At 43.5% G+C, this 26,934-nt stretch overlaps 1 protein-coding gene across 1 annotated transcript in view; it reads right to left on the reverse strand.

The window, feature by feature from the left end:
- Nucleotides 1–223: 223 nt before the first annotated feature.
- LOC139275702 (T cell receptor beta chain MC.7.G5-like) overlaps nt 224–26,934 on the reverse strand; it is a gene marked incomplete at its 5' end in the record, with an annotated part of 162,264 nt that continues 135,553 nt past the window's right edge. Inside the window, 4 exons of the mRNA XM_070892878.1 lie at nt 224–1,082; nt 10,560–10,666; nt 11,864–11,884; nt 13,200–13,544. Coding sequence (XP_070748979.1) covers nt 1,056–1,082; nt 10,560–10,666; nt 11,864–11,884; nt 13,200–13,544 — 500 coding nt within the window. The remainder of the gene's footprint in view (nt 1,083–10,559; nt 10,667–11,863; nt 11,885–13,199; nt 13,545–26,934) is intronic.

Below are 26,934 nucleotides of genomic sequence, written 5' to 3' on the forward strand. Positions count from 1 at the left end.
TTCAGCCCCGGAAGCCTGTTAAACCCCTCAGGCCTGCTCCATTAGATCATGGCCTATGTGTACCGCAAACCCATGTACCCACCTTTGCTCGATATCTGTACATAAATCAGAAGTAGGCCTATATAGTTTAAGTTTGTTTAGCAATGCTGCGCACATCGCATGGGGAAAAATTGGAAATAATTCTGAAGATAAACAGTTTTCTTTGTAGAAGTATTCCATTTATTTCTGAAACAATGAACAAATATAGAAATCAATGTATAAATCACAAGCGAGCTGTCAATATCTGACCTACAGCGAGCCTATGACACACAACGGAGAACTCTGATATCAGAATATGTCCACTGTCCATGATGTGAATTCTACATCTAGCAAAATGGTTACCAGGACATTAATAATCATGCTAAGCCAGTGTTACATTTGCATTCTACTGCTTAATATTACTAAAATGGCACCAGAGATGAAGGAATTCAGTTACGTGGAGAGACATGAGAAGCTAGGGTTGTTCTCCTTAGATCAGAGAAGGTTACGGGGGAGATTGACCACAATGGTACCAGGGATAAGGGACTACAGTTATACGGAGGGACTGGAGAAACTGAGATTATTTGCCTTGCGGCTAATTGGGCCTAATTGGATCGCTAGTTCAAAGAGCCAGCACATGCACGATGAGCCTAATGGCCTCCTTCAGTGGCAATACACTTCTATGACCATACACTTCTATGACCATATATAATTATTTTAAGAACATCGACTGTTAATTAATATTCAACCTAATAATATGTTCCTCAAAGCTGCATCTACTTAAACAACAGGATCTTAAAGAAATGTGAAGGATATAAAAAGATGTATTCTAATAGAAAAGACAGAACCGGCCGTAAATTTCCTGCAACAGTGTCCTGCTGTGGCAGTGATGATTTATGGCCGAAGGTACACTGGTGCAGTGGGAGTGCATCGGACTAAATTAACACCCTCGGTATTCACAATACTCTTATTTTTTCTTTCATTCCTCTCTTGTTCCGCCGTTTATCTTTTCTTTGATTTCATTATTTTCGTGACGATCAATCAAATCTTTTACTGTAAGAGGCCTAGTGAATAATTAAGACAAAACAGAGCGTGTTATTATCATCAAAGAATGATATAGCACAGAAACAGACCATTCGGCCTGTCGGGCCTGTGTCGGCATTTTGAAAGTGCTTTCCAGTTAGCCCCACACTCCCCCCAATGTTTCCACACAGCCATGAAGCCCTCCGCCCTCAAGTATTTATCCAGTTCCCTTCTGAAAGTTACTATTGAGTTTCTTCCATTGCTCTCTGAGGAAGTGTATTCCAGATCACAACAACTCGCTGCATTGAAAAGAAATTCTACAGCTCCCCCTATACTTCTTTGGCAATCATCTCAAATCAGGGTCCACTTGTTATCGATCCTTCTGCCAGTGGACATTGTTTCTCCTTATTTACTATCTCCAAATCCTTCATGATTTTGAACACCTCTGTCAAACCTCTCGTTAATCACAATTTAAAAAATCCAATTACTAAAAGATAATCCAATAGAACTTTCTTCAATTTGAAACATTTCTCCGTTGGTGTTGTGTACAATGGAAGTGAAAAGTGAGTGAATTTGTGTATTTGAGCTTCGTACAATAGGGACGAGGAATCAAAAACTTGCGGCCATGAAGATAAGATAGTCACTAGTAAACCCAATCGTGTTTAGAAGATAGTGGTTGCACTAGAGAGGGTACAGGGAAGAGTTACGAGGATGTTGTCGGGATTGGAGAATTTTTAGCGATGAGGAAAGATTGTTTGATTTCGAACAGGGAGGCTGAGCAGAGAGCTTATTGAGGTGTATAAAATGATGAGGAGCATAGATAGAGTGAATTGGAAGGAAATATTTCCCTTAGCAGAGGTGTCAATAATCAGGGGCCATAGATTGAAAGTAGTTGGTTGGAGATTTAGAGGGTATTTGCAGAGGGATTTTTTCACTCATAGGGCTGTGGGGTTCTAGCACTCTGCCTGAAAGGCTGATAGAGGCAAAAACCCTCGAGGCATTTTACTTGGATATGCACTTGAAGTGCCGTAACTGACAAGGCTATGGGACACGTGCTGGAAATGGGATCAGGCTGGACAGTTCTTTGTCCGTCAGCACGGATACGATGTGCCAAATGGCATCATTCTGTGCTGTAAATCTTTATGATTCTATGAGAATGTGAAATTCGTTACACATGGGGAAGTTGATGTGAGTAGCATAGATGCCTTAATGGGGGAGCTGGATAAGTATATATGTGGGAAACGAATAGAAGGATATGCTGATCCGGTGAGATGAAGGGGAGTGGGAAGAGGATCGTGTGGGACTAATTGAATAGATCTTTCTAACAGCCAGACCAGTCTCGATGGTGCTAAAGTTGGATGAATTTGGGTGGCATCAGACTCATGTGGTGTGTAAACACCGGCGAGGACCCGTTGCAGAGAATGGTCCTTTTCTCTGCTATTATCTCTATGTAGTTCTTTGATTGATGATAAGAACGTTAGAATGTAAGAAATCGGAGCAGGTGTAGGCCATTGATCCTTCGAGCCTGCTTTGCCATTCAACAAGATCATGGCTGATCTTCTACCTAAACTCTAGTTTTCCATACTATCCCCGTATCCCTTCATTCCCTTCGCTACCAAAATGTTATCGATCTCTGTCTTCAATATATTCAGTGAGAAAATTCCAAAGATTCACAATGCTCTGAGTGAAGAAATTTCTCCTCATCTCAGTGCTAAATGGCCTACCGTTATTCTGTAACTGTGAAACCGTGTTCTAAATTATCTCAGAATTAAACCTTTCACGCCCCATAGAAATGTTATATGTTTCAATTGGATCACCTCACATTCTTCAAAACTCTAAGGAGTATAGGCCTTGTCTAATCAATCTTTCCTCACAGGCCAATCCCCTCATCCGATGAACCAGCCTAGTGAATATTCTTTGAACTCTCTCTAAGGCAAGTAGGTCTTTATCACCATCATTAATGATGCAAGATCCTACAAATCCCCTGGGAGGACAGGCGCACTAATATCAGCATCCTCATTCAGGCTAACATCCCCAGCATTGAAATACTGACCACACTCAATCAGCTCTGCTGGGCAGGCCACAAAGTCCACATGCCACACACGAGACTCCCAAAGCAAGTGCTCTGCTCGGAGCTCCTTCACGGCAAAGGAGCCAAAGGTGGGAAGCGTAAATGATACAAGGACATCCTCAAAGCCTCCCTGATAAAACGCAACATCCCCACTGACACCTGGCCTAAGACCGCCCTAAGTGCTCAGCGCCCCCTCGGATGCACTTCCTAAGTGGAGGAAGTGCATCCGAGAGAGCGCTGAGCACCTCGAGTCTCAACAAATAGAGCATGCAGAAATCAAGTGCAGACATTGCAAAGAGCTTGCGGCAAAGCAGTCCCACCCACCCCGTTCCTCGATGACTATCTGTCCCACCTGTGACACAGTCCGTGGCTCTCATATTGGCCTGTTCAGCCACCAAAGAACTCACTTCAAGAGTAGAAGCAAGTCTTCCGCGATTCTGAGGGACTGCCTATGATGATGATGATTATAATGACGTAGTACTAGGAAAAATAATCGGACTAAAGGCGGACAAGTCTCCTGGACCTGATGGCTTACATCCTACGGTTTAATAGAAGTGGCTGCAGCGATAGTGGGTGCATTGGTTGTAATCTACCAAAATTCCCTGGATTCTGGGGCGGAGCCAGTAGATTAGAAAACCGCAAATGTAACGCCCCTTTTTTCGTGGACAAAAAACAGTAAACCAGTTAGCTGAACATCTGTCATTGGGAAAATTGTGGAGTCCATTATTAAGCAAGCACTGACAGGACATGTGTAAAAGCATGACTCAATCAAGCAGAGTCATGGTTTATGAAAGGGAAATCATGTTTGACAAATTTGTTAGAGTTCTTTGAGGATGTAACGAGCAGGGTGGATAAGGGGGAACCAGTGGATGAAGTGTTTTTGGATTTCCAGAAGGCATTCGATAAGGTGCCACATAAGAGGTTACTGCACAAGATAAAAGCTCACGGGGTTGGGGGTAATATATTAGCATGGATAGAGGATTGGCTAACTAACATAAAGACAGAGTCAGGAGAAATAGTTCATAATCCGGTTGGAAAACAGTGACTAGTTGGATGCTGCTGGGGCCTCAACTATTTACAATCTATATTAATGACTTGGATGAAGGGACCAAGTGTAATGTAGCCAAATTTGCTGATGATACAAAGAGAGGTGGGAAAGCAAATTGTGAGGAGGATACAAAAAATCTGCAAAAGGATATAGACAGGCTAAGTGAGTGGGCAACAATTTGGCAGATGGAATATAATGTGGGAAAATGTGTAGGTGTCCACTTTGGCAGAAATAATAGAAAAGCAAATTCTAATTTAAATGGAGAAAGATTGCAAAGTTCTGCAGTACAAAGGGATCTGCGGGTCCTTGTGCATGAAACACAAAAAGTTAGTATGCAGGTACAGCAAGTGATCAGGAAGGCAAATGGAATGTTGGCCTTTATTGCAAGGGGGTGAGAGTATAAAAGCAGAGAAGTCCTGCTACAACTGTACAGGGTATTGGTGAGGCCACACCTGAAGTATTGGGTACAGTTTTCGTCTCCGTATTTAATGAAGGATATACTTGCATTGGAAATTGTTCAGAGAAGGTTCAGTTGGTTGATTCCGGAGATGACTTATGGGGATATGTTGAGTAGTTTGGGCCTATACACTTTGGAGTTCAGAAGAATGAGAGGTGATCTTATCGAATCATGTAATATAATGAGGGGGCTCAACAAGGTGGATGCAGAGAGGATGTTTCCACTCTTACGGGAAACTAAAACTATGGGGCATAAGCGGTCGCCCATTTAAAACTGAAATGAGGAGGAATTTCTTCTCTCAGAGGGTAATTAATCTGTGAAATTCTCTGTCCCAGAGGCTGAGTCATTGAATATATTTAAGGCAGAGATAGATAATTTTTTGTGCGATAAGGGAGTAAAGGGTTATGGGTAGCAGGCAGAGCAGTGGAGCTGAGTCCATGTTCAGATCAGCCATCATCTTTTTGAATAGTGGAGCAGGTTCGAGGGACCAAATGGCCGATTCCGCTCTATTTCTTATATTCTTATTGATGTGTATCTGTAAAGCATGCACTCCCATGTTCCGCCACCAGGGAGCACATCCCCTGATGTCCCAAGGGATCCCAGCATCCCTTGGGAGCACTGTATATAAGCCAGCCCCTAAGGCCTGTTCCTCACTCTGTAGTTTCTTAACAAAGACTGAGGTCACTGATACTTTAACCTCCCTGTGTGCAGTCTCATTTGTGTTAGGAACACAATAACTGGCGACGAGTATACAAATCCAATGCAAAGATGCAGCAAACTGTGGGCATCCTGGAGAAGTTCTCGGAGAGTGAGAACTGGGAAGCCTATGTCAAACGGCTAGACTAGTACTTTGTAGCCAATGAGCTGGACGGAGAAGGAAGCGCTGCAAAAAGGAGAGCGGTCCTCCTCACGGTCTGCGGGGCACCGACTTACAGCCTCATGAAGAATCTCTTGGCTCCGGTGAAACCCACAGATAAGTCATATGAGGAGCTGTGTACACTGGTTCAGGAGCATCTTAACCCGAGGGAGAACGTGCTCATGGCGAGGTGTCGGTTCTACATATGTCAGCGATCTGAAGGTCAGGAAGTGGCGAGCTATGTCGCCGAGTTAAGGAGACTTGCAGGACAATGTGAGTTTGATGGCTACCTGGAGCAAATGCTCAGAGACTTTTTTGTACTGGGCATTGGCCACGAGACCATTCTACAAAAACTTTTGACTGTAGAGACACTGACACTCAGTGAGGCCATTGTGATAGCACAGGCGTTTATGTCCACCAGTGATAACACCAAACAAATCTCTCAGCACACAAGTTCGAGCAATGTTCATAAATTAACTAGAACTGTGTTTACGAGCAGAAATGTACAGGGCAGATACCACGAGCCTGCAACTTCCAGCAGGCCTCAGGTGACCCAGATGAAACAGAGTCCACAACGAAGGATGAATGCAAGGCAATTCATATCTTGTTGGCGTTGTGGAGGCTTCCATTCAGCCTATTCATTCCGCTTCAAAGGGTATGTTTGCAAGAGTTGTGGAACAATGGGGCACCTCCAATGAGCTTGCAGAACCTCTGCAAAACCTGCTAACAACCACATGGCAGAGGAAGATCGGTCTATGGTGGATCAAAGCAATTTCGAGCCTCAGAGAGAGGAGCTAGATGCTAAAGTACACGGGGTGCACACATTATCGATGAAATTTCCACCTATAATGCTAAATGTAAAATTGAATGGCTTACCCGTAGCCTTGGAACTGGACACTCGCGTTAGCCAATTCATCATGAGTAAAAAGATGTTTGAGGGACTGTGGTGCAACAAGGCACTCAGACCAGCCCTGAACCCCATCCACACGAAACTGAGAACGTACACCAAAGAGCTCATCACTGTCCTGGGCAATGCCATGGTCAAGGTCACCTATGAGGGCACGGTGCATGAAGTGCCACTCTGGATTGTCCCAGGCGATGGCCCCACACTACTTGGAAGGAGCTGGCTGGGCAAAATCTGCTGAAACTGGGATGACATCCGAGTGCTATCACATGTCGATGAGGCCTCATGTAGCCAGGTTCTTACCAAATTTCCTTCCTTTTTTGAGCTAGACATTGGAAACTTTTCCAGGCCGAAGGTGCGGATCCACTTGGTCCCAGAGGCACGACCCATTCACCACAAGGCGCAAGCAGTACCTCACATGATGAGGGAGAGAATGGAAATCGATCTGGACAGGCTGCAACGTGAGGGCATCATCTGTCCAGTGGAATTCAGTGAAGGGCCAGCCCGATTGTTCCAGTACTCAAAAGTGATGGCACGTCAGGATTTGCGGCGATTTTAAAGTAACTATTAATCGTTTCTCGCTACAGGACCAGTACCCACTACCGAATGCAGATGACCTATTTGCAACGCTGGCAGGGAGCAAGACGTTCAGCAAGCTCGAACTGACTTCAGCCTACATGACGCAGGAGCTGGAGGAGTCTTTGAAGGGCCTCACCTGCATCAACACGCACAATGGACTGTTCATTTACAACAGATGCCCGTTTGGAATTCGGTCAGCTGCAGCGATCTTCCAGAGAAACATGAAAATCCGACTCAAGTCGGTGCCATGCACGGTGGTATTTCAGGACGATATATTGGTCACGGGTCGGGGCACCGTCGAGCACCTAAAAAACCTGGAGGAAATTCTCCAGCAACTGGATCGCTTAGGGCTGCGGCTGAAGAGGTCGAAATGCATCTTCATGGCAACAGAAGTGAAGTTTGTGGGGAGAAAGATCGCGGCGGACGACATTCCGCCCACAGACACCAAGACAGAGGCTATCAGGAACGGGCCTAGGCCACAGAACGTCACGGAGCTGCGGTCGTTCCTGGGACTCCTGAACTATTTTGCTAACTTCCTACTGGGGTTAAGCACCCTCTTAGAGCCACTACATGTGTTATTGCATAAAGGTGAGAACTGGGTATGGGGAAAAAAACCAAGTAATTGCTTTTGAGAAAGCCAGAAACATTTTATGCTCCAACAAGCTGCATGTATTGTATGACCCGTGTAAAAGACTTGTGCTAACTTGTGATGCGTCGTCGTACGGAGTAGGGTGTGTATTACAACAAGCTAATGTTGCGGGGAAGTTGCAACCTGTCGCCTATGCCTCCAGGAGCTTGTCTAAGGCCGAGAGGGCCGGCAACATGATTGAGAAATAGGCATTAGCGTGTGTGTTCAGGATAAAGAAAATGCATCAGTACCTGTTTAACCTCAATTTTGGGCTGGAAACCGATCACAAGCCCCTCATATCCCTGCTCACTGAAAACAAGGGGATAAATTTTACTGCCTCAGCCCACATACAAAGGTGGGCACTCGCGCTACCAGCGTATAACTATACCATCCGCCACAGGCCAGGCACCAAGAACTGTGCGGATACTCTCAGTCAGCTACCATTGCCCACCACGTGGCTGGAAATGGCACAGCCTGCAAACTTGTTGAGGGTGGTGCAGCCCGCAGACTTGTTGATGGTCATGGAAGCATTTGAAAATGATAAATCCCTTGTCACGGCCCACCAGATTAGGACTTGGACCAGCCAAAATCCTCTGCTGTCCCGAGTAAAAAAACTGTGCACTGCATGGGAGCTGGGCCAGCATCCCTGTTGAAATGCAAGAGCTAATCCAGCCATTGCAGCGGTGAAAGGATGAGCTGTCCATTCAGGCAGGCTGCTTGTTATGCGGTAACCAAAAAGTGCTACCCAAAAAGGGCAGGAAAACGTCCATCTCGGATCTCCACAGCACACACCCGGATATAGCAATGATGAAAGCGATAGACAGATCCCACGTGTGGTGGCCCGGTATCGACTCTGACTTAGAGTCCTGTGTACGGAAATGCAGAGTGTGTGCTCAGTTGAGCAATGTGCCCAGAGAGGCACCACTAAGTTTGTGGTCCTGGCCCTCCAGGCCATGGTCGAGGATCCATATCGACTATGCGGGCCCATTTCTCGGTAAAATGTTCCTGGTGGTGGCGGATGCTTTTTCAAAATGGATTGAACGTGAAATAATGTCGGGAAGTACCACCACCACCACCATTGAAAGCCTGAGGGACATGTTTGCCACCCATGACCTGCCTGACATACTGGTCAGTGACAACAGGCCATGATTCACCAGTGCCGAATTTAAAGAATTCATGACCCGCAATGGAATCAAACATGTCACCTCGGCCCCGTTTAAACCAGCCTCCAATGGGCAGGCAGAGTGGGCAGTACAAGCATTCAAACAGAGCCTTAACGAATCACAGAATGCTCACACCATACCCGCCTGTCCTGAGTACTGCTCCGCTACCGCACGAGACCCCACTCGCTCAAAGGGGTGCCCCCTTCTGAGCTACTCATGAAAAGGACACTTAAAACCAGACTCTCGCTTGTTCACCCCAACCTGCATGATCAAGTGGAGAGTAGGCGGCAGCAAAAAAATGTAAACGATGGTCGCGCCACTGTGTCATGGGAAATTGACCTGACTGACCCTGTGTATGTGCTAAACTATGGGCATGGTCGCAAGTGGATCGCAGGCACGGTGATAGCTAAAGAAGGGAGTAGGGTATTTATAGTCAAACTAGACAATGGACACAGTTGCAGAAAGCACCTGGACCAAACGAGGCAGCGGTTTACAGACTGCCCTGAACAACCCACAGAAGACGCCACCTTTTGAGAGCCCACAGCACACACCCACATGATCAACGACACCATCCCGGACCAGGAAATTGAACCCATCACGCCCAACAGTCCAGCAAGGCCAGGCTCACTCAGCAGCCCTGCAGGGCCAACAACACGCCAGCCCAGCGAGAGCACAGCCAACACACCAGAACAGATATTTGTACCGAGGCGGTCCACCAGGGAAAAAAAGGCTCCCGACCGCCTCACCTTGTAAATAGTTTTCACCTTGACTTTGGTGGGGAAGTGATGTTGTGTATCTGTAAAGCATGCACTCCCACGTTCTGCCACCAGGGAGCGCATCCCCTGAAGTTCCAAGGGATCCCAGCATCCCTTGGAAGCACTGTATATAAGCCGGCCCCTTAGGCCTGTTCCTCACTCTGGAGTGTCTTAATAAAGACTGAGGTCACTGTTACTTTAACCTTCCTGTGTGCAGTCTCATCTGTGTTGGGAATACAATACTTATGTAAGTAGGTAAGGAGACCAGAACTTCAGTTGTGGCTTCACCAATGTCCTGCATAATTGTAGTGAGACCTATTTACTCTTATACTCTAATTACTTTGTAACATTTGCTTTTCTAATTGTTTGCATGTTAGCTTTCCGTGATTCATGTACAAGACTCCAATGTCCCTCTGAATGTAAACTTTTCCCATTCAGAAATTGTGTTTTTTGTTCCTGCCAGAGCGGATAAATTCACACTTCCCCACTCTGTATTTCATTTGTAATGTACATGCCCACTCAGTCAACCTGTCTATATCTCTCTGCAGCCTCTTTGCGTCACCCTCGCAGCTCACTGTCCCACCTAACGTTTTAACATCAGCAAACTTGGATACGTTAGAGTAAGTCTCTTAATCTAAGTCATTGATACAGATTGTGAATAGCTGAGGCACAAGCACTGACCCTTGCGGTACTATATTATTTACAGCCTGCCAACCCTCCAAAATCCTGTTCATTCCTACTCTCTGTTTTTGGTCCAATAACCAATCCCCAGTCCATGATAATATGTTATCCCCAATCCCATGAGCCTTAATTTTGTGTAATGGCCTATTTTGTGGCACAAAGTGCAGATGGATTGCTCCAATAATGTCATGTACAGTTGGAGTAGTTGCAATGAATGTGGAGTCGTGTTTTGTTTGATAAAATCCTTTGCAGATGAATGAACCTATGAATACGAAAACTGTTCTTGATCATTCCTGGGGTTGCCTTTAACTGCGGAAAGCACCCAGCTTCATTTTTATGATGAATACTTTAAGAACTTTAGTTAGTTTAATCTTACCTTAGATTTCCAAGCAATTATTGACACGAACAATGCGTACAAGATGCTCTTACATATCAGAATCAAGTACGTCAATTTTGCTGTCGTCGTGCTTTGAATTTTCTCTTCTGTGAAGTGAATATAATGAACAATGTTGGCATTTTGATCTCTCTGAGTAAGAAATGCTACTGCTGGCAAATGGAACAGTTTTCCCTTCAGGAGCCCACTGCCAATCTCAAGTTATGAAAACAGAACATATCCAATACTTTTGCAGTACAGTGAACAAAGGACTTGTTCACATATAGGCTAGAACAGTTAAAGACAGAGGATTACCTTCTCTCAAGGATATCAGTGAACCAGATCGTTTTTTAAGACAATACAGCAGTTACATGGGACCCCGAAAGCATCCCTGATAAAGTGCAAGATCCCCACTGACACCTGGGAGTCCCTGGCCAAAGGCCGCACTAGTGGAGGAAGTACATCCTGGAGGGCGCTGAGCACCTTGAGTCGCATCGCCCAGCACATGCAGAAATTATGCGCAGGCGGTGGAATGAGCATGCGGCATACCTCTCTCAACCTCCCTTACCATCAACGACTGTCTGTCCCACCTGTGGCACGGACTGTGTCTCTCGTATTGAACTGTTTAGCCACCTAAGGACTCAATCTAAGAGTGGAAGCAAGTCTTCTTCGTTTCCGAGGGACTGCCAATGATGATGATGTTTGTTGATGCTACATTTTTATTCCAGATTTATTAAGTAACTGAATTTGAATTCTCCAGTTTACTTGGGATTTGAACTCATGTCTCCGGATTTTTAGCCCAGGCTTCTGGATTTGTACAGTGGATATTTATGATGATGTTGCCTGGACTGGAACATTATATAATGAGGAAAGATCAGATCAGCTGGGTTATTTTCTTTGGAGCAGAGAGGCTGAGAGGAGACCTGGTTGCGATGCATAAAATTATGAGCGGACTAGATAGAGTAGATAGGAAGGATCTATTTCCGTTAGCACAGGGGTCAACGACAAGGGACCGTAGCTTTAAAGTTATTAGTAGAAGGGTTAGAAAGGAGTTAAGTGGAACATTCCTCACCCAGAGAGTGTTGAGGGTCTAGAACTCGCTGCCTGAGAGGATGATAGAGGCAGAGGTCCTTACCACACCTTTAACAGTACTTGGATATGCACTTGAAATGCTGTAACCTGCAAGGCTGCAGACCAAGCTCTGGAAAGTGTGATCAGGCTGGATGGGTCTTTGTCAGCCGGCAGTTGCACAATCAGCTGAATGGCTTCTTGTGCCTTAAATCTCTATGGTTCGATGATGAACTCACCTTTACTTATTCCGCAGATCGCTGAAAAAAATGAAAAAAGAAAAACAGTTAGTATCATAATATTATATGAAATCCCTGTGCAGTCTAATATATAGCAGCAGTCATTTTAATTGAGGTTATACATGATATCTCCCACTACATTTATTGCCAAATTTATGTATTCAGTTAAAATCTCTTTAGCCTCTATTTTAAAATTCTCAGTCTTGTTTTCAAATCCATCCATGGCCTCGCCCCTCCCTATCTCTGTAATCTACTCCAGCCCCACAAATCTCCAAAATCTTTGCACTCTAATTCTGTGCGCATTGAGCACCCTGGATTCTAATCGCTCAAGCATTGGTGGCCATGCCTTCATGCCTGGGCCTTAAACTCTGGAATTCCATACCTGACACTCTCTGTCTCTCTACCTCGTTTTAGTCATTTAAGACGCTCCTTAAAACATACCTCTTTGACATAACCTTTGTTCTCTTGCCGAAATAGCTCCTTCTGTGACTAGTTGTCAAATGTTGTTTTATAACATTCCTGCAAAGCGCCGTGGGACGTTCTACAACGTTAAAGGCTCTATATAACTGAAAGTTGTTGTTGTGGTTGTGTAGTTCTCTATGTATTCATCGATTACGTTATTCATTGGTTTATTGATTCATCTATTTGATTATCTGCTCATGCCCTATGTAAAGGCAACTTCTTGCTTTATTTGAAGTTTAAAAGAAAATCAAGGCTAAAAATAGTTTATATCCCAGTTTGAGGCGGTAACACTGGTTGGTCGGTAACTTTAGCTCTTGTCGATGTTTACCACCTCCAACTGTGATATTGATTATTAACGCCCTAAGAGGGGGCTGGACGACAAAGGGAAGCATTCCACACTCCTCAGGGTGCTAAGGTTCAATCACGGGGCACTAGCGCGGGAATACTAATGAAGTTTTGGGTCTGGGAAACAGGCAGCCTAGCGTCTAAAGCGGAGGTCAATTCGACCAGCTAAAGATTACAAATCAATGCAAGGGATTTCCTTTGAACACTGTTAAATATCGAACAGAATTAAACAAATAATCGATTTCATTATCACCCCCAGAAGTTGGGGAATACCTGCTTTCTTTGTCACGATTATTGGCAGGCGCTAATGGGGCATTGCATGCATATTACCGTCACCAAGTGAGTGGTGATAGAATGTGCAGCGCCAACTTTCAGTGCTGCCGGTGAACCTCCTGAAGTTCCCGGGAGGCACTGACAGTGCTGCCCGCTGGTGGTAAGCGCTTAGCGGCCAGTTAGAGTTCCGTTCGTGCACCAACGGGTGACGCTGTTACAGTGAATTTTTCACGAAGGGTCTCACTAGTGCTCCTACCAGATGTGATGGTTGACGTTGCACTATATTTGTTTGCGACTGATCCGTTCTGATAGTGATCCACATGGCACTCAATCTTCTTGGAGTTGACCCAATCTTTGGCCTCGAATCTGAGTCGACTGCTGATGCTGTACGTTTTATTCCCTTCCGCTGCGATGGATTTGAGGTCAGTGTGAATGCTGGCATCATTTGACTGCTTTTCCTTGCCGTCCACAGACCAGCGAATTTCGATGTTGTCCGGGTAGAAGTTGGTTACCAGGCAAACCACAGTGGCTCGCTGTTTTGTTTTAATCTCTTCGGGAGAGGGGTCAAAGACAACAACTTCGGGAGCTTTAATCGCATGTTCTGTGTCGGAATTAATAAATAGAGAGAATCCAGATGAAAATTAAAAACTTTTGAGAGTTTAAAACTTCAAAAAGTAGACATTTCAAACATACCCAGAACACACCATGAGAAAATAAAACATAGGAGCAGCTGTAGGCCCTTTGCTCCCTCGACCCTGATCCGCCATTCAATGAGATCATGGCTGATCTTCTACCTCAACTCCATTTGCCTCAACTATCCCGATCTCCCTTGATCCCCTTAATAGTCATACATCTTTCGACCGCCATCTTGAATATGCTCAATGACTGAGCCTGCACAGCCCTATGGGGTAGAGAATTCAAAAGATTCCCCAACCTCAGAATAATGACATGTCACCTCATCTCAGTCCTAAATGGCCGATCGCTCATTCTGAGACTGTGACCCCTGGTTCTAGACTCACCAGCCAGCTTGCAAACAAATTCGATATTTTGCGACTTAAATGTAAGGTTGTGGTCTGTAAACAGAGAGGTTTAGCTTGGTGAGGGCACCAAGTAAACTGTCCTTGTACACAGTTCACTGAAAGTTAACATGCAGGTAGAGCAATCAATCAGTTAAGAGAACAAATGCTATGTTGGCACTTATTACAAGAGGATTAGGGTGTAAGTAAATATGTCTTACTGCACCCCAGTCTGATTCCTGGGATGCATGGATTTCCTATGAGAAGCGATTGAATAGACGAGGCCTATATTCCCTAGAGTTGCAAAAATGAGAGGTGATCTTATTGAAAAATGAAACATTCTTACAAGGTTTAACAAGGTAACTGCAGGGAGGATATTTCCCCTGTGTGGTGATTCTTTGGAATTCGCTACACCAGTGCGCTGTGGAGCTCAGTCATTGAGTATATTCAAGACAAAGATCGATAAATATTTGGATATTAAGGGACTCAAGGATTAGTGCAGGAAAGTGGAATTGAGGTCGAAGATCAGCCATGATCTTGTTGAATAGCGAGCAGCCTCAAAGAACCGAATGGCCTACTCCTGCTCTTATTTGTTATGATCTATTTGAAATGTTGGACGCTGAGTAGATGTTTCTACTTGTGGGGGAGAGCAGAATTAAGAGGCATAACTATCAGATAGACACAAATAAATCCATTAGGGAATTCAGGAGGAACTTATTTACCCAGAGATTGGTGAGAGCGTGGTACTCGCTTCCACAGGGAATGGTTGAGGTGTATAGCATAGGTACATTTATGGGGAGTTAGAAAAACACATAATGGCGAGAGGAATAGAAAGATTCGGTGAGATAGGGTGGTAAGAGGCTCGTCTGGAGCATAAACCAGTATTGACCAGTTGGGCGAAAGGCCCGATTCTGTGCTGTACATTGTATTTAATCCTATATAATTAATGTGTGCTCACATTTCACAAAAACGAGAGCATTGTATCTTTCGCTGGCGTGATGTGGTTCTAACATTCAAAGAGTAGTGGTGAACGGCTGTATTACCGACTCGAGGAAGTTATATAGTGGTGTTCCCCAGGTATCAGTTCTGGTACCACTATTTTTCTTTATATATATATTCATGACTTGGACATGATTGTTCAGGGCAAAATTTCAAAATTTGAAGATGAAACAGAAATTGGAAGTATAGTGAGCAGTGAGGAGGAAACTGATAGACTTCGGGAAGACAAAGATAACCTGGTGAAATGGGGGGACACGTGGCAGATGACATCTAACGCAGAAAGATGTGAAGTGATGCATTTAGGTAGAAATAATGAGGACGTAACATATAAACTACAGAGTACAATCCTAAAAGAGGCGCACGAACAGAGAGACCTGGGGGTATGTGTACACAAATCGTTGAAGGTGGCAGGGCTGGCTGAGAAAGTGGTCAACATGGCTTACAGGATCCTGGACTAAATAAATAGAGGTTTAGAGTAAAAAACAGTGTGGAAATTATGAGGAACCTGCAGGAAACTCTGCTTTGCCCACAACTGGATTATTGTGCCCAATTTTGGAACCACATTTTGGGAAGGATGTGAAGGCCTCAGATAAGGTGCAGAAAAGATATACGAGAATGATTCCAGGGATGCGGGACTTCAGTGACGTGAATAGACTGGAGAAGCTGGGCTTGTTCCCCTTGGAGCAGAGAAGGGTGAGAGGAGATTTGACCGATGTGTTCAAAATCATGAGGCATCTGGACAGAGTAGATAAAAAAAAACAGCTCCCATTGGCGGAAGGGTCCAGAGGACACAGATTTAAGGTGATTGGCAAAAGAACCAAAGGCGACGTAAGAATTTTTTTTTAATGCACCGAGTGGTTAAGTCTGGAAAGCACGGCCTGCAAGAGTGGTGGGGCACCTAAATTTAAAAAGGGACGTGGGTATGTACGTGAAGGAAAAACATTGCAGGGCTATGTGGAAAGGGCGGGGGAGTGAGACGAGCCGATAGTTGGCACGGTCTCAATGGGCCGAAAGGCTTTCTTCCGTACTTTAACCATTCTGAGGCTTTCAACTGACAGACTCTGAATAGTCCACAATGGTCAATTGAATCCCATCCCTAAAATAAGATATGGTGTTGGAATGTGAGTGACCTTAGCAAAACACGACTTTGTAGTAAAACATATCCGGTTAAATATAACAATCACTCAGCTGTGTGGCATTTAAAATCAATGCTGCAAAAACTCTAGTCTCTGCTTTCTTGACACAGGGCTCGTGAATGGGGGGTGGGGGGGATGCTGGGAATGTGGAACTTTAAGAAAGGCTTGCTTTTGTGGCAGTCTTTCACGACCTCATGCCGAATTTCAAGACAATGAGGTAGTTTGTGAAGTGTAGTCAATGTGTTAATGTTAAAACGCTGCAGCTAATTTGCAAACAGCAAGATCCTACGAAAAGCAATGTGACAAATAGCGAGACCATCTGTTTCTTTTGTTAGTGATCATGGTTGGTGCAGAAATACTGGTCATGAGCCCAGGAAATCTATCCTGCTCTTCATTCAATATTGGCCCTGGTGTATGTTATGTTCTGTTGAGAGGGCTGAGGTAGCTTCAGTTTAACGTCTCATCCAAAAGATGGCACATTCGACTGTGCAGCACGCCCTCAGTACAACGCCTCCGAAAGTGCAGAGCTCTCTCAGTACTGCCCCTTCGACAATGCAACGCTCTCTCAGTACTGCCCCTCCAACAGTGCAGCAGTCCCTCAGTCCTGCACCTTTGACAGTGCACGCTCCCTCAGTGCTGGTAACCAGAAGTCTCGGCATGGATTCTGGGGCTCAATTGAACGCTCGGCCTTCTGACTCGAATCAAGAGTTCTACCACTGAAAATCTTAAATGAAATACTTGCATGATCAGCCATGGTCATATCGAATGGTGGTGCCGGCTCGAAGGGCCGAATGGCCTAATCCTGCACCTATTTTCTATGTTTCTATGTAACACAAGCAATATCCTGAGAATGGTGCTCTCGCTCAAGCTGCAGATGATAAATGCAGGTTGACAACTTTGCATCCTTACCTAGAACTGTTAGCTTGGTACCATCGCCGAAATAGAACAAAGTGGTTTGGGCACCGTGATACACATCTGTCGAAAAACTGTTTCCAAAGGGCCTGAACGCAAGTTAACTTTGGTCCCAACAATTGTATTTTAATGGGAACTGCTCTCTCTTTTAGAAGAACATTATGAATGCAAAAACAATCTCCCCTTAAGCTTCTATGCTCTAAGGAGAACAATCCTATCTTCTCTAGTTGCTCCTAATAACTGAAGTCTCTCACCAATGGTCCCATTTGGGTCAGTCTCCCCTTAATCGTCTCAGTTCTAAGGAGAACAACCCCAGCTTCTCCAGTCTCTGTAACTATCCCTCATTCCTGGGACTATTCTGGTAAATCCCCTCTGCACCCTATCAAAGCACTTGGGCTCCTTCCTAAAGTTTGCTGCCCAGAAATTGGACACAAAACTCCAGCTGGGCCCTAACTCAGTGATTTGAAACAAAATCTTGCATTGATATAGCGCCATGAACGTAGTAAATCATCCCAAGCGAGCGCAAAACAGATAATAATTTGAAATTGAGTCATATAAGGAGATATTAGTGACAGGTGATCAAAAGCTTGTTCACAAATGTACGTTTTAATGTGCACCTTAAACGAAGAGAGAGGCGAAGAGATTTAGGTAAAGCATTCCTAAGTTGGAGCCTCGGCAGCTGAAGGCACGGCGGCCAATCTTGTGGCGATGTGAGTAGGGACTGCACAAAAGGCCAGTATTGGAGACACGCAGACATCTCACAAGCTCGCATTCTCTCATCAGCTACCAACACAAATCGCGAAATTATTATCCCCGCTCTCCTCTTAATCCTCTCCACACATCAAAGCATTGCCTGAAACGTCATACATGACTTGTCGATTAAGACCGGATAGCGAAGTTATGAAAAGCAGCCAGTAAAAGATAGTAACTTGATCGTCACTTACCTAAAACTGAAAATTTGGTTCCGTCTCCAAAGAAGTAATTCGCATTATAGTAGCACAGTGACTGCCACCTGTATTAAAACTATGAATCCAGCCATTGTTGGATTTACCATATTTCTGTGAATTTTCAACTCAATTATATTTATTTCTGGTGGGAGCAATTACGTAAATGCTTTTCTGATGTTTATATTGCAACTAATTGCAAATGGAAAGCTGGTACTTGAGCTCAGCTAACGTATTGCTTCCAGTTCTGGGCAGCAAACTTAAAAAAGGATGTCAAGTCCTTGGAGAGGGTGCAGAGGAGATTGACCTAAACGGTACCAAGAATGAGGGATTTCAATGATGTGGAGAGACAGGAGAAGCTGGGATTGTTTGCCTTAGAGCAGAGAAGGTTAAGTGGAGATTTACAAGAATGGTACCAAGGATGAGGGACTACAGCTACATAGAGAGACGGGAGAAGCTGGCATTGTACTCCTTGGAGCAGAGCAACATAGAAATATAGAAACATGGAAATTAGGTGCAGGCGCAGGCCATTCGGCCCTTTGAGTCTGCACCTCAATTCAATAAGATCATGGCTGATCATTCAACCTCAGTATCCCTTTCCTGCTTTCTCTCCATACCCCTTGATCCCTTTGGCCGTAAGGGCCATATGTAAATCTCTTTTGAATATATCTAATGAACTGGCGTCAACAAATTTCCACAGGTTAACCACTCTCTCAATGAAGAAGTTTCTCCTCATCTCAGTCCTAAATGGGTTACCCCTTATTCTTAGACTATGACCCCTGGTTCTGCAACTCTCCAGCAACGGGAATATTCTTCCTGCCTCTAACCTGTCCAATCCCGTCAGAATGTTATATGTTTCTATGAGATCCCCTCTCATTCTTCTAAGCTCCAGTGGATACAAGCCCAGTTGATCCAGTCTCTCCTCATATGTCAATCGTGCCATCCCGGGAATCAGTCTGGTGAACCTTCGCTGTACTCCCTCAATAGCAAGAACGTCCTTTCTCAGCTTAGCAACTGAACACAATACTCTAGATTTGGCTTCACCAAGGCTCTGTACAACTGCAGTAAGACCTCCCTTTTCCTATACTGAAATCCTCTAGCTATGAAAGGCAACATGCCACTTGCCTTCTTCACCGCCTGCTGTACCTGCATGCCAACCTTCAATAACTGATGTAGGTTAAGTGAATTACCAGAATAATACAATGGATAATGGAATTCAGTTATGTGGAGAGAGTGGAGAAGTTGGGAATGTTCTTCTTAGATCAGAAAAGTTTAAGGGAACATTTAGTAGTAGTGTTCAATATGATGAGGGGTTGATCGAGGGACTGTGGATTGAGTCTTTCCAGTAGCAGGTGGGTTAGTAACCAGAGGATTACATATGATTGCATTGGATACACGGCACATACACGTGCCATTCGGCCCAACTAGTCCATGCAGCTGTTTATGCTCAACTCGAGCTTCCTCCCCTCTTTCCACACCTAACCCTGTCAGCATAACCCTCTATTCTCTTCTCCCTCATATGCTGACCTTGCCTCCCCTTAAATACATCTATACCGTTCACCTGGATCTCTCTCAGTGGTAGCGAGTTCCACATTCTCACCACTATCTGGGGAAATAACTGAGCTGAATTCCCCATTTGACTTCTTGATGACTATCTTGGTGATAGCCCCTAATTATGCTCTTCCCCATAAGTGGAAACGTTCTCTATCTGTTTCTAATCTATCAAAACCTTTCATAATTTTAAAGATTCAATTAGTTCACCACACAACCTTCTTTTTTCAAGTGAAAAGAGACCTAGCCTATTCATCCTTTCCTAATAAGCATATCCTCGCATTTCTGTTACATGCTTGTCAATATTTGCTGCGCCTTCTACACTGCCTCTATATCCTTTCTTTAAAATATCGAACAGAACTGAAAGCAGTACTCCAAGTGTGATCTAACAAGGTTTCGATACCTGTTAAACATAACTTCACTACTTTTCAATTGTATCCTTGTAGATAAAATGTCGAGTGCCTTGTTTACTTTTGTCTGGCCTTGTGAAACATTTGTATTCCGAGATCACTTTGTTCCTCTAACCCACCCAGACTCGCCTCCTGCAAGTAATGTATGACCTCCTTATACTTCCTACCAAAATGCAATATCTCACATGTATCTGTGTTTAATTTTATTTGCTAATTATATGCCCATTCTACAAATTCATTAAAGTATTCCTGTAATTTGTCGCAGTCCTCCTCGATATTTACTGTTTGGTGTCATCTTCAAACCTAGAAATTGGGTTTTTGATTCCAAAGTCGCGTCAAGTAATGTCAAGCCAGTGCAAATAAGGTATAGGGATATAGGAACAGGAGGAGGCATTCAGCCCCTTGAGCCTGTGATAATCATAGGATCATGTAACTGTTCAGCATCAAAGGAGGCCATTCGGCCTGTCATATTTGTGCAGGCTCTTTGAAAGAGCAGTCCTTAGTCCCACATTCCCGCTTTTAGTCCGTAACCCTGTAAATTCCTCAGCTTCATACCTGAAGCTCAATGTAAGCTCAAGGAACACCACTTTGTCTTCTGATTAGGCACTTTACAGCCTTCTGGACTCAACATCGAGTTCAACAATTTCAGATCATGACCTCTGCCCTATTGTATCACATGGCATCTGTTGATGATTCTGCCATTCCCATTTACACTTCTTCTAGATTTATCTTTTTTTATTACTTGTCCTTTTACAATCTCCTTTTGCCTTATACCATCGTCCCTTTTGTATTTTAATCTCTCCTGCCTTTCACCCTATCACAGACCTTCCCTTCCCCTCCCACTTTCCCTGCCCCGACACATGCCTAAAAACCTGTTACACCTCCAACTTTTTCAAGTTCTATCGAAGGATCATCAATAAGAAACGTATGCTGCCACAGTTGCTGCCTGACCAGCTGAGTATTTCCAGCATTTCTGCTTTTCACCTCATCCTCAAGTACTTGTCCAACTCTATTTCAAAATTATTGATGGAATCAGCTTGCACCACTTTTTCAAATAGAATGTTCCAGAATACAACAGAGCTTTGAGGGACAAGAATTCTCTTCATCTCCTCTCTAGATACTTTGCCAATGATTTTGAATTGATGACCTCTAGTCAGTGACACACTCGCTAGTGCTGCCATTTAATTCGGTCAATGATGATCAGTATTTTATCCCCATTTACTCCCCTTCGTTCCTACCCTTACTCAACTAAAACAAAACAATCCCAGTTTTGAAATTGTCACTTGGCTTAGCCGCAACAGCTTTTTGAGGGAGCGAGTTCCCAATTTCCACGACCTTTTGAATGAAGAAGTGAATCTGACAGTATCTTTGAATGGCCTGGCTCTAAATTTAAGATTCATTCTCCTCTTCTCGACTCCCCCCACCAGAGGAAACAAATTCTCTCTATATACTCTAACAAATCATTTATTCTTCTTAAAACAGCTCAATTGAGCTGTGGCTCAATGGGTAGTACTATCACGTCTGAGTTAGAAGGTTGTGGATTCATGTCCCACTCCAGATACTTGAGCACAAACATCTAGGCTGACATTCCAGTGCAGTGCTGAGGGAGTGCTGCACTATCGAAGGTACCGTCTTTCGAATGAGACGTTACACCGAGGCCTCTCAAGTGGACGTAAAAGAACCCTTGGCACTATTTCGAAGAATAGCAGGGCATTTATCCTCGGTTTCTTGGCCTATATTTATCCATCAATCAACATAGCAAAAACAAATGATCTTACTCTTTGTGGGAGCTTGCTGTGAGCAAATTGTCTGCTGTGTTTCGTACATTGCAATAGTGACTACACTCCAACTGTGCTTCGTTGGCTGTACAGTGCTTTAAGATGTCCGGTGGTCACGAAAGGCGCCCTATAAATGCAAGTGTTTCTTTCTTTTAATTGCATAATCCCTCAATCATCTATGCTCAAGGGAATACAAGCCAAGGCGATACAACCTTTCCTCATTATTATTCCATTTTTGCAGCCGTATCACTCTGCTGAATCTGTGGTGCCCCCTCTCCAAGGCCAATATATCCTTCCTGAATGAAGTACTCCAGATGGGGTGCAACCAGAGCTTTACACAACCGTATATTCTGAATGTTTTGTACTTCTAACACTTTAACAGCACTGTTGCAGCCAATTACATGGTACATTATTTCTTTCAGTTTAGGTTTCACTACCTCGGTTTTATTTGGCTTTTTGTGCCTTTGTAAAGTGTAGCAGCCAAAGGAGGAGCAATTACATTTGGGTGGTGTGCAGAAGGCCAGTATTAGAGGAGAGCGGAGATCTCGAAGGACTGCAGGGCTGGAGGAGTTACAGAGATAGGGAGGGTTGTCGGACTGGAGGAGGTTACAGAGATAGGGACGTGTTGTAGGACTGGAGGGGGTTACAGAGGAAAGGGAGCCCCCATCTACCTTTCATAACAATGCTCTAATGCCGGCTTCAATGCTCTTGCATGTTAAACACATTATTGCGTTCATCGGCTATCTTTCCCAACAATTAGAGAACTGCGCATATACAACAACCACACACTTAGGACCATCTGTCCTCTTGTACTGTCAGCTACTCACCTAAAATGCTTAGTTTCGTGCCCTCTCCAAAATATTGTTCATATCCCGAAGCACCATGCTACAACCGTATACAAAAACTAGTCAGAGTCCATCTCTCCCCTAGAGGTAACGAGTTATTGGTGGGGATATCACAATGAATTGCAATTAATTTTAGCACAGAAATAGGCCATTCGCCCCAACCGGTCTGTGCTGGTATTGAGCCTCCTCCCTCCCCTCATCTGATAAAACTTGCCATAACCTTCTCTGCTTCAAGGAGAACCACATCTTCTCCAGTCTCTCCACATAACTGAACCCTCATCCCTGTTACCATACTGGTCAATCTCCCCTTAACCTTCTCTGCTTTATCCTTCTAACTTGTATTCAACCTTCATCTTGCTGAAATAAAAAAGAGTGGAAGAAAAACCTGAATTCATGACGACCAATGTCTGCGTTACAGCCAAATATAGAATTTTGAAATATAGTCACTGTTGTAAAGTAGGACAGGCAGCAACGAATTTGCAATCAAGCAAGCTCCCACAAATAGCAATGTGATAATGACCAGATAATCTGTTTTAGTGATGTTCTTGAGGGATAAATATTGGGGATAACACCCCTGCTCCTCATCGAAATAGTGGCCGGGGAATCTTTTACATGATCCTGAGAGAACAGACGCGGCCTCGATTTAATGCCTCATCCGAAAGACGGCACATCCGACAGTGCAGCCCTCCCTCAGCACTGCCTCTCTGACAGTGCAGCAGTCCTTCAGCTATGCACTGGAGTGTCAGCTTAGAATTTTTTTGTCTCTGGAGTGAGACTTGAACCAACAACCCACTGAGTCACGGACGACACTATTGCGAGATAAACATTAATATCATTGCAATAATTAGGCAATAACGGAAAATAGTCGAAAATCTTGGGAGTTGACTCAGAAATGTTGCTTTCTGCAGTATTGAACCAGCGTGTAATATCATTGAATAACAGCACAACTAAATTGGCTTTAGATACAGAAGGTTACATGAGGGATGCTTTGATTCTACTTATCGAACACTACTAATTTGGAACCAGGGCCAAAATCATAGTTAGTTGCTCCATCCACAATGCTACATTGTTGACTTATAACTATGGTGGCCTAATGATTCTATGTTGTGTTACACTACTGTAACTTGTTCCCCTGATTAAATGAGAATATAAAGCGGGAAGATAGTGAAATTGTTAAGCTGCTTCGAGCTTGTTACTGACCTCTTATAATTTATAACTCAACAGTTTTTCAGTTGCGATCTAACCCCAATCACTATTGAACCCATTTTATTTATGTTCAGGAAGGGAGACTGGGTGAATTTTCCCTCTGATATCCTAAACTGTACAGCCTTGACTAGGTTATATCTGTGTTTATTACATGCAATCATTTTTTTTGTTGAGTAAATGATTAAGTGTTCTGGAACAAAAGGCGGGTAGATGAAGGTAAGATACAGCTTAGCCATGATCAAATTGAATGGCGGAACCGGCTCCAGGGAATGAAAGTTCATCTCAATTGTACCTATGTTTGATTGGAACAAACTATCTGGGATGTAGTTTCCTTTTAATGATTGTTGACAACGTTTACATCGGTTACCATAGGAACATAGTAACAGGAGATGGTTATATTAGCCAACGAGCAGTGGGAATGTGCAATGTCAACTAGTTGAGGGAATCAGCACAGATACAGTTAAGGGGAGGCTACCTAAACACCAGAGGGAGAAAAGAATATAACGATGTAGTAATAGCATGGGAGGAGCCTCGTGCGGAGCATAAACACCCATAAACAGGCGTCGACCTGTTGGATCAAATTGACTGCTCCGATGCTGTAAACTCTATTTAATTGTATGTGATTCAACTCTGTATGCAGTCTGCACCATGGAGATAAGTGCTTTCAACTATTGCAAATTTTAAATAAAGTACACAGAAGAATTTAGAGCTTGATTAAATTTCCTTTGGGAGAAACATTGGGAAAAAAATGAACAATTCCTCATGTAACCTGACTGGTTCACAACTCTGCTTTTCCAAATTGTACATTATAAGGTGCAAACTTTTTCCACATTTTCTAGTATTTGTCTAGGTTTGAGAGTTTTGGGCAATTACGAAGCAAGGAAAGAAGGTGAACATTGCATACTGAGGTAGTTTCTCATTTACCTACCTAGGACTTTCAGCTTAGTTCCGAAACCAAAGTAATAAATCGAGCTCCCAGCTGAGCACATTGCTACACGCCTGTAGTAAAACTATCAACAGCCTCAGTCAGGCCACAGTTGGAGCCTTGTTTCCAATTCTGGGCACCAAACATTAGGAAGGACATGAAGGCTTTGGAGAGGGTGCAATGAATTAGTAAAATAGGACCAGGGATTGAGGAAATTCAGTTATGTAGAGAGACTAGAGAAGCTGGAATTGTTCTCGATAAAGCAGTGAAGGTTGTTTAATAGGGGTGTTCAAAGTCATAAAGGCTTTTATTATAATAGATAGGGAGAACTGTTTCCACTTGGAGAGTTCTAATCCAGAGAACATGGATTTAATTTTATTGCAAAACAGCTAGAGATTTGATTCAGATACATTTGACTACATAGCGATTTATTATGGTTGAGAATGCACTGCCTGAGAGGATGGTGGAAATAGATTCAATATATTAATTTTAAAAGGGAATTGGAAAATACTTTAAAGAGAGAAAAGTACAAGGCTATGTGGAAAGGACGAGGATGAATAGATAACTGTACCAAAGAGCCAGCACTGGTAAGATGGGCCGAATGGTCTCCTTCTGTATTGTAAGGTTCTATGATCCGAAAACATATGAATCTAATTGGTTGCAACAAGATTGGTATCTACTCTTTGGTAAAAGACTCCACCAACTGCAATTATCAACAATGGACATTCACTCCAGAAGATCACATTTTTAGGACTTTAATCATAACATGTTTAACAACAATATGCTTCAGAATGGGAATGTGTATGTCATATTGATAGAGGCAGATGACGGTTACGTAAAGCCAAATTAAGGAAAATAGGTATAATTATACATTCTATGCGATAACATCTCAGAACTGTTTTCGTATTCTTGTTCAGAAGCCCATCAAGTATGGGTTGAGAAAAGACCACGAGGTTTAGAGTCTGCAGTCTCCTCTAACAACAAACACATCAAACCAAGCACTAGTGTTTATTTATAGAGGGATAGAATTGAAAAGTAGGGAAGTTATGATAAACCTGTCATGAACCTTGTTTAACCCACACTTGGATTACTACATTAAGTTCTGTTCATTATATTATAAAAGCAATATAGAAGCATTGGAGAGCAGATGTACAAGGATGATACCAGAAATTCATGGGCATACGTACCAGGAAAGGATGAACAGGCTGGGTTCCTTTTCTCTTGAAAAAATAAGGCCGAGGGTTGACTTAATAAAGGTTTTTAAAATTATGAAAGAATTTGATCGAGTGGATAGAGAAAATGTTTCCACTTGTGGGGAAGAGCATAACTGGAGGCCAACATTATAAGATAGTCACAAAGAAATCCAATAGGGAATTCAGTTAAAACTTCTTTACCCAAAGAGTAGTGAGAATGTGTAACTCGCTATCACAGGGACTGGTTGAAGCGATTACTATAGTTGCCATTAAGGGGAGGCTAAACAATCATATGAGGGAGAAGGGAATAGAGGGTTATGCTGAGAGATTTAGATGAGGAAAGTCAGGAGGAGGGCTGAGTGGAGCATAAACACTGGGATGAATGGATTGAGCCGAATGGCCTCTTTCTGTATATGCTATGTCATCCTATGTAACATGGATTCTACTCTACCCACTGACTCTCCTGCGGAGGGAATCTTAGAAATGCCTCCCAAATCCAAGTCAAATCAGTCAAAGACAAGAATGCTTTCCCATCATAACATCTTTCTTTAAATATCCCAGTGCAGTTCCCTGCTGTTTTTGCTTCACGTAAAATGTTCAATATTTAAAGCATGGTATAATGAGATATAACATTTTCTCATTGATAAATGAGATACTGAAGAGTAATAGGCAATTACAGTATATAAAAATAGACTATCAAATAGATTAAACTAACATTACCTTTTTTCCATTTACCTACCCATAACAGTCAGCTTGGTTCCATGACCAAAATAAATTTGAACGCTGTTTCCAGAACACAGTGTTACACTCCCATTACAAAACTGCCAACACCCAAACAGTCTATAGCACCAAGAATAGCCCGTTCAGCTCCACTAGTCTGCTCCACCATTCAATAAATTATGGCAGACCTGCTAGATCAACTTAATTTTCCTGCACTCACCCCATATCCCTTAATTCCTTTAATATCCAAAAATCTATCCATAACTGTCTTGAATATACTCAACCTCCCTGCATCTACCCAACAAAAATCTATCCCTTTCAATCTTGAAAAGTCTAATTGACCCTTCAGTACCTAC

The sequence above is a fragment of the Pristiophorus japonicus genome, chromosome 11, assembly GCF_044704955.1.
Source record: "Pristiophorus japonicus isolate sPriJap1 chromosome 11, sPriJap1.hap1, whole genome shotgun sequence".
NCBI classification, from domain to species: Eukaryota; Metazoa; Chordata; class Chondrichthyes; family Pristiophoridae; genus Pristiophorus; species Pristiophorus japonicus.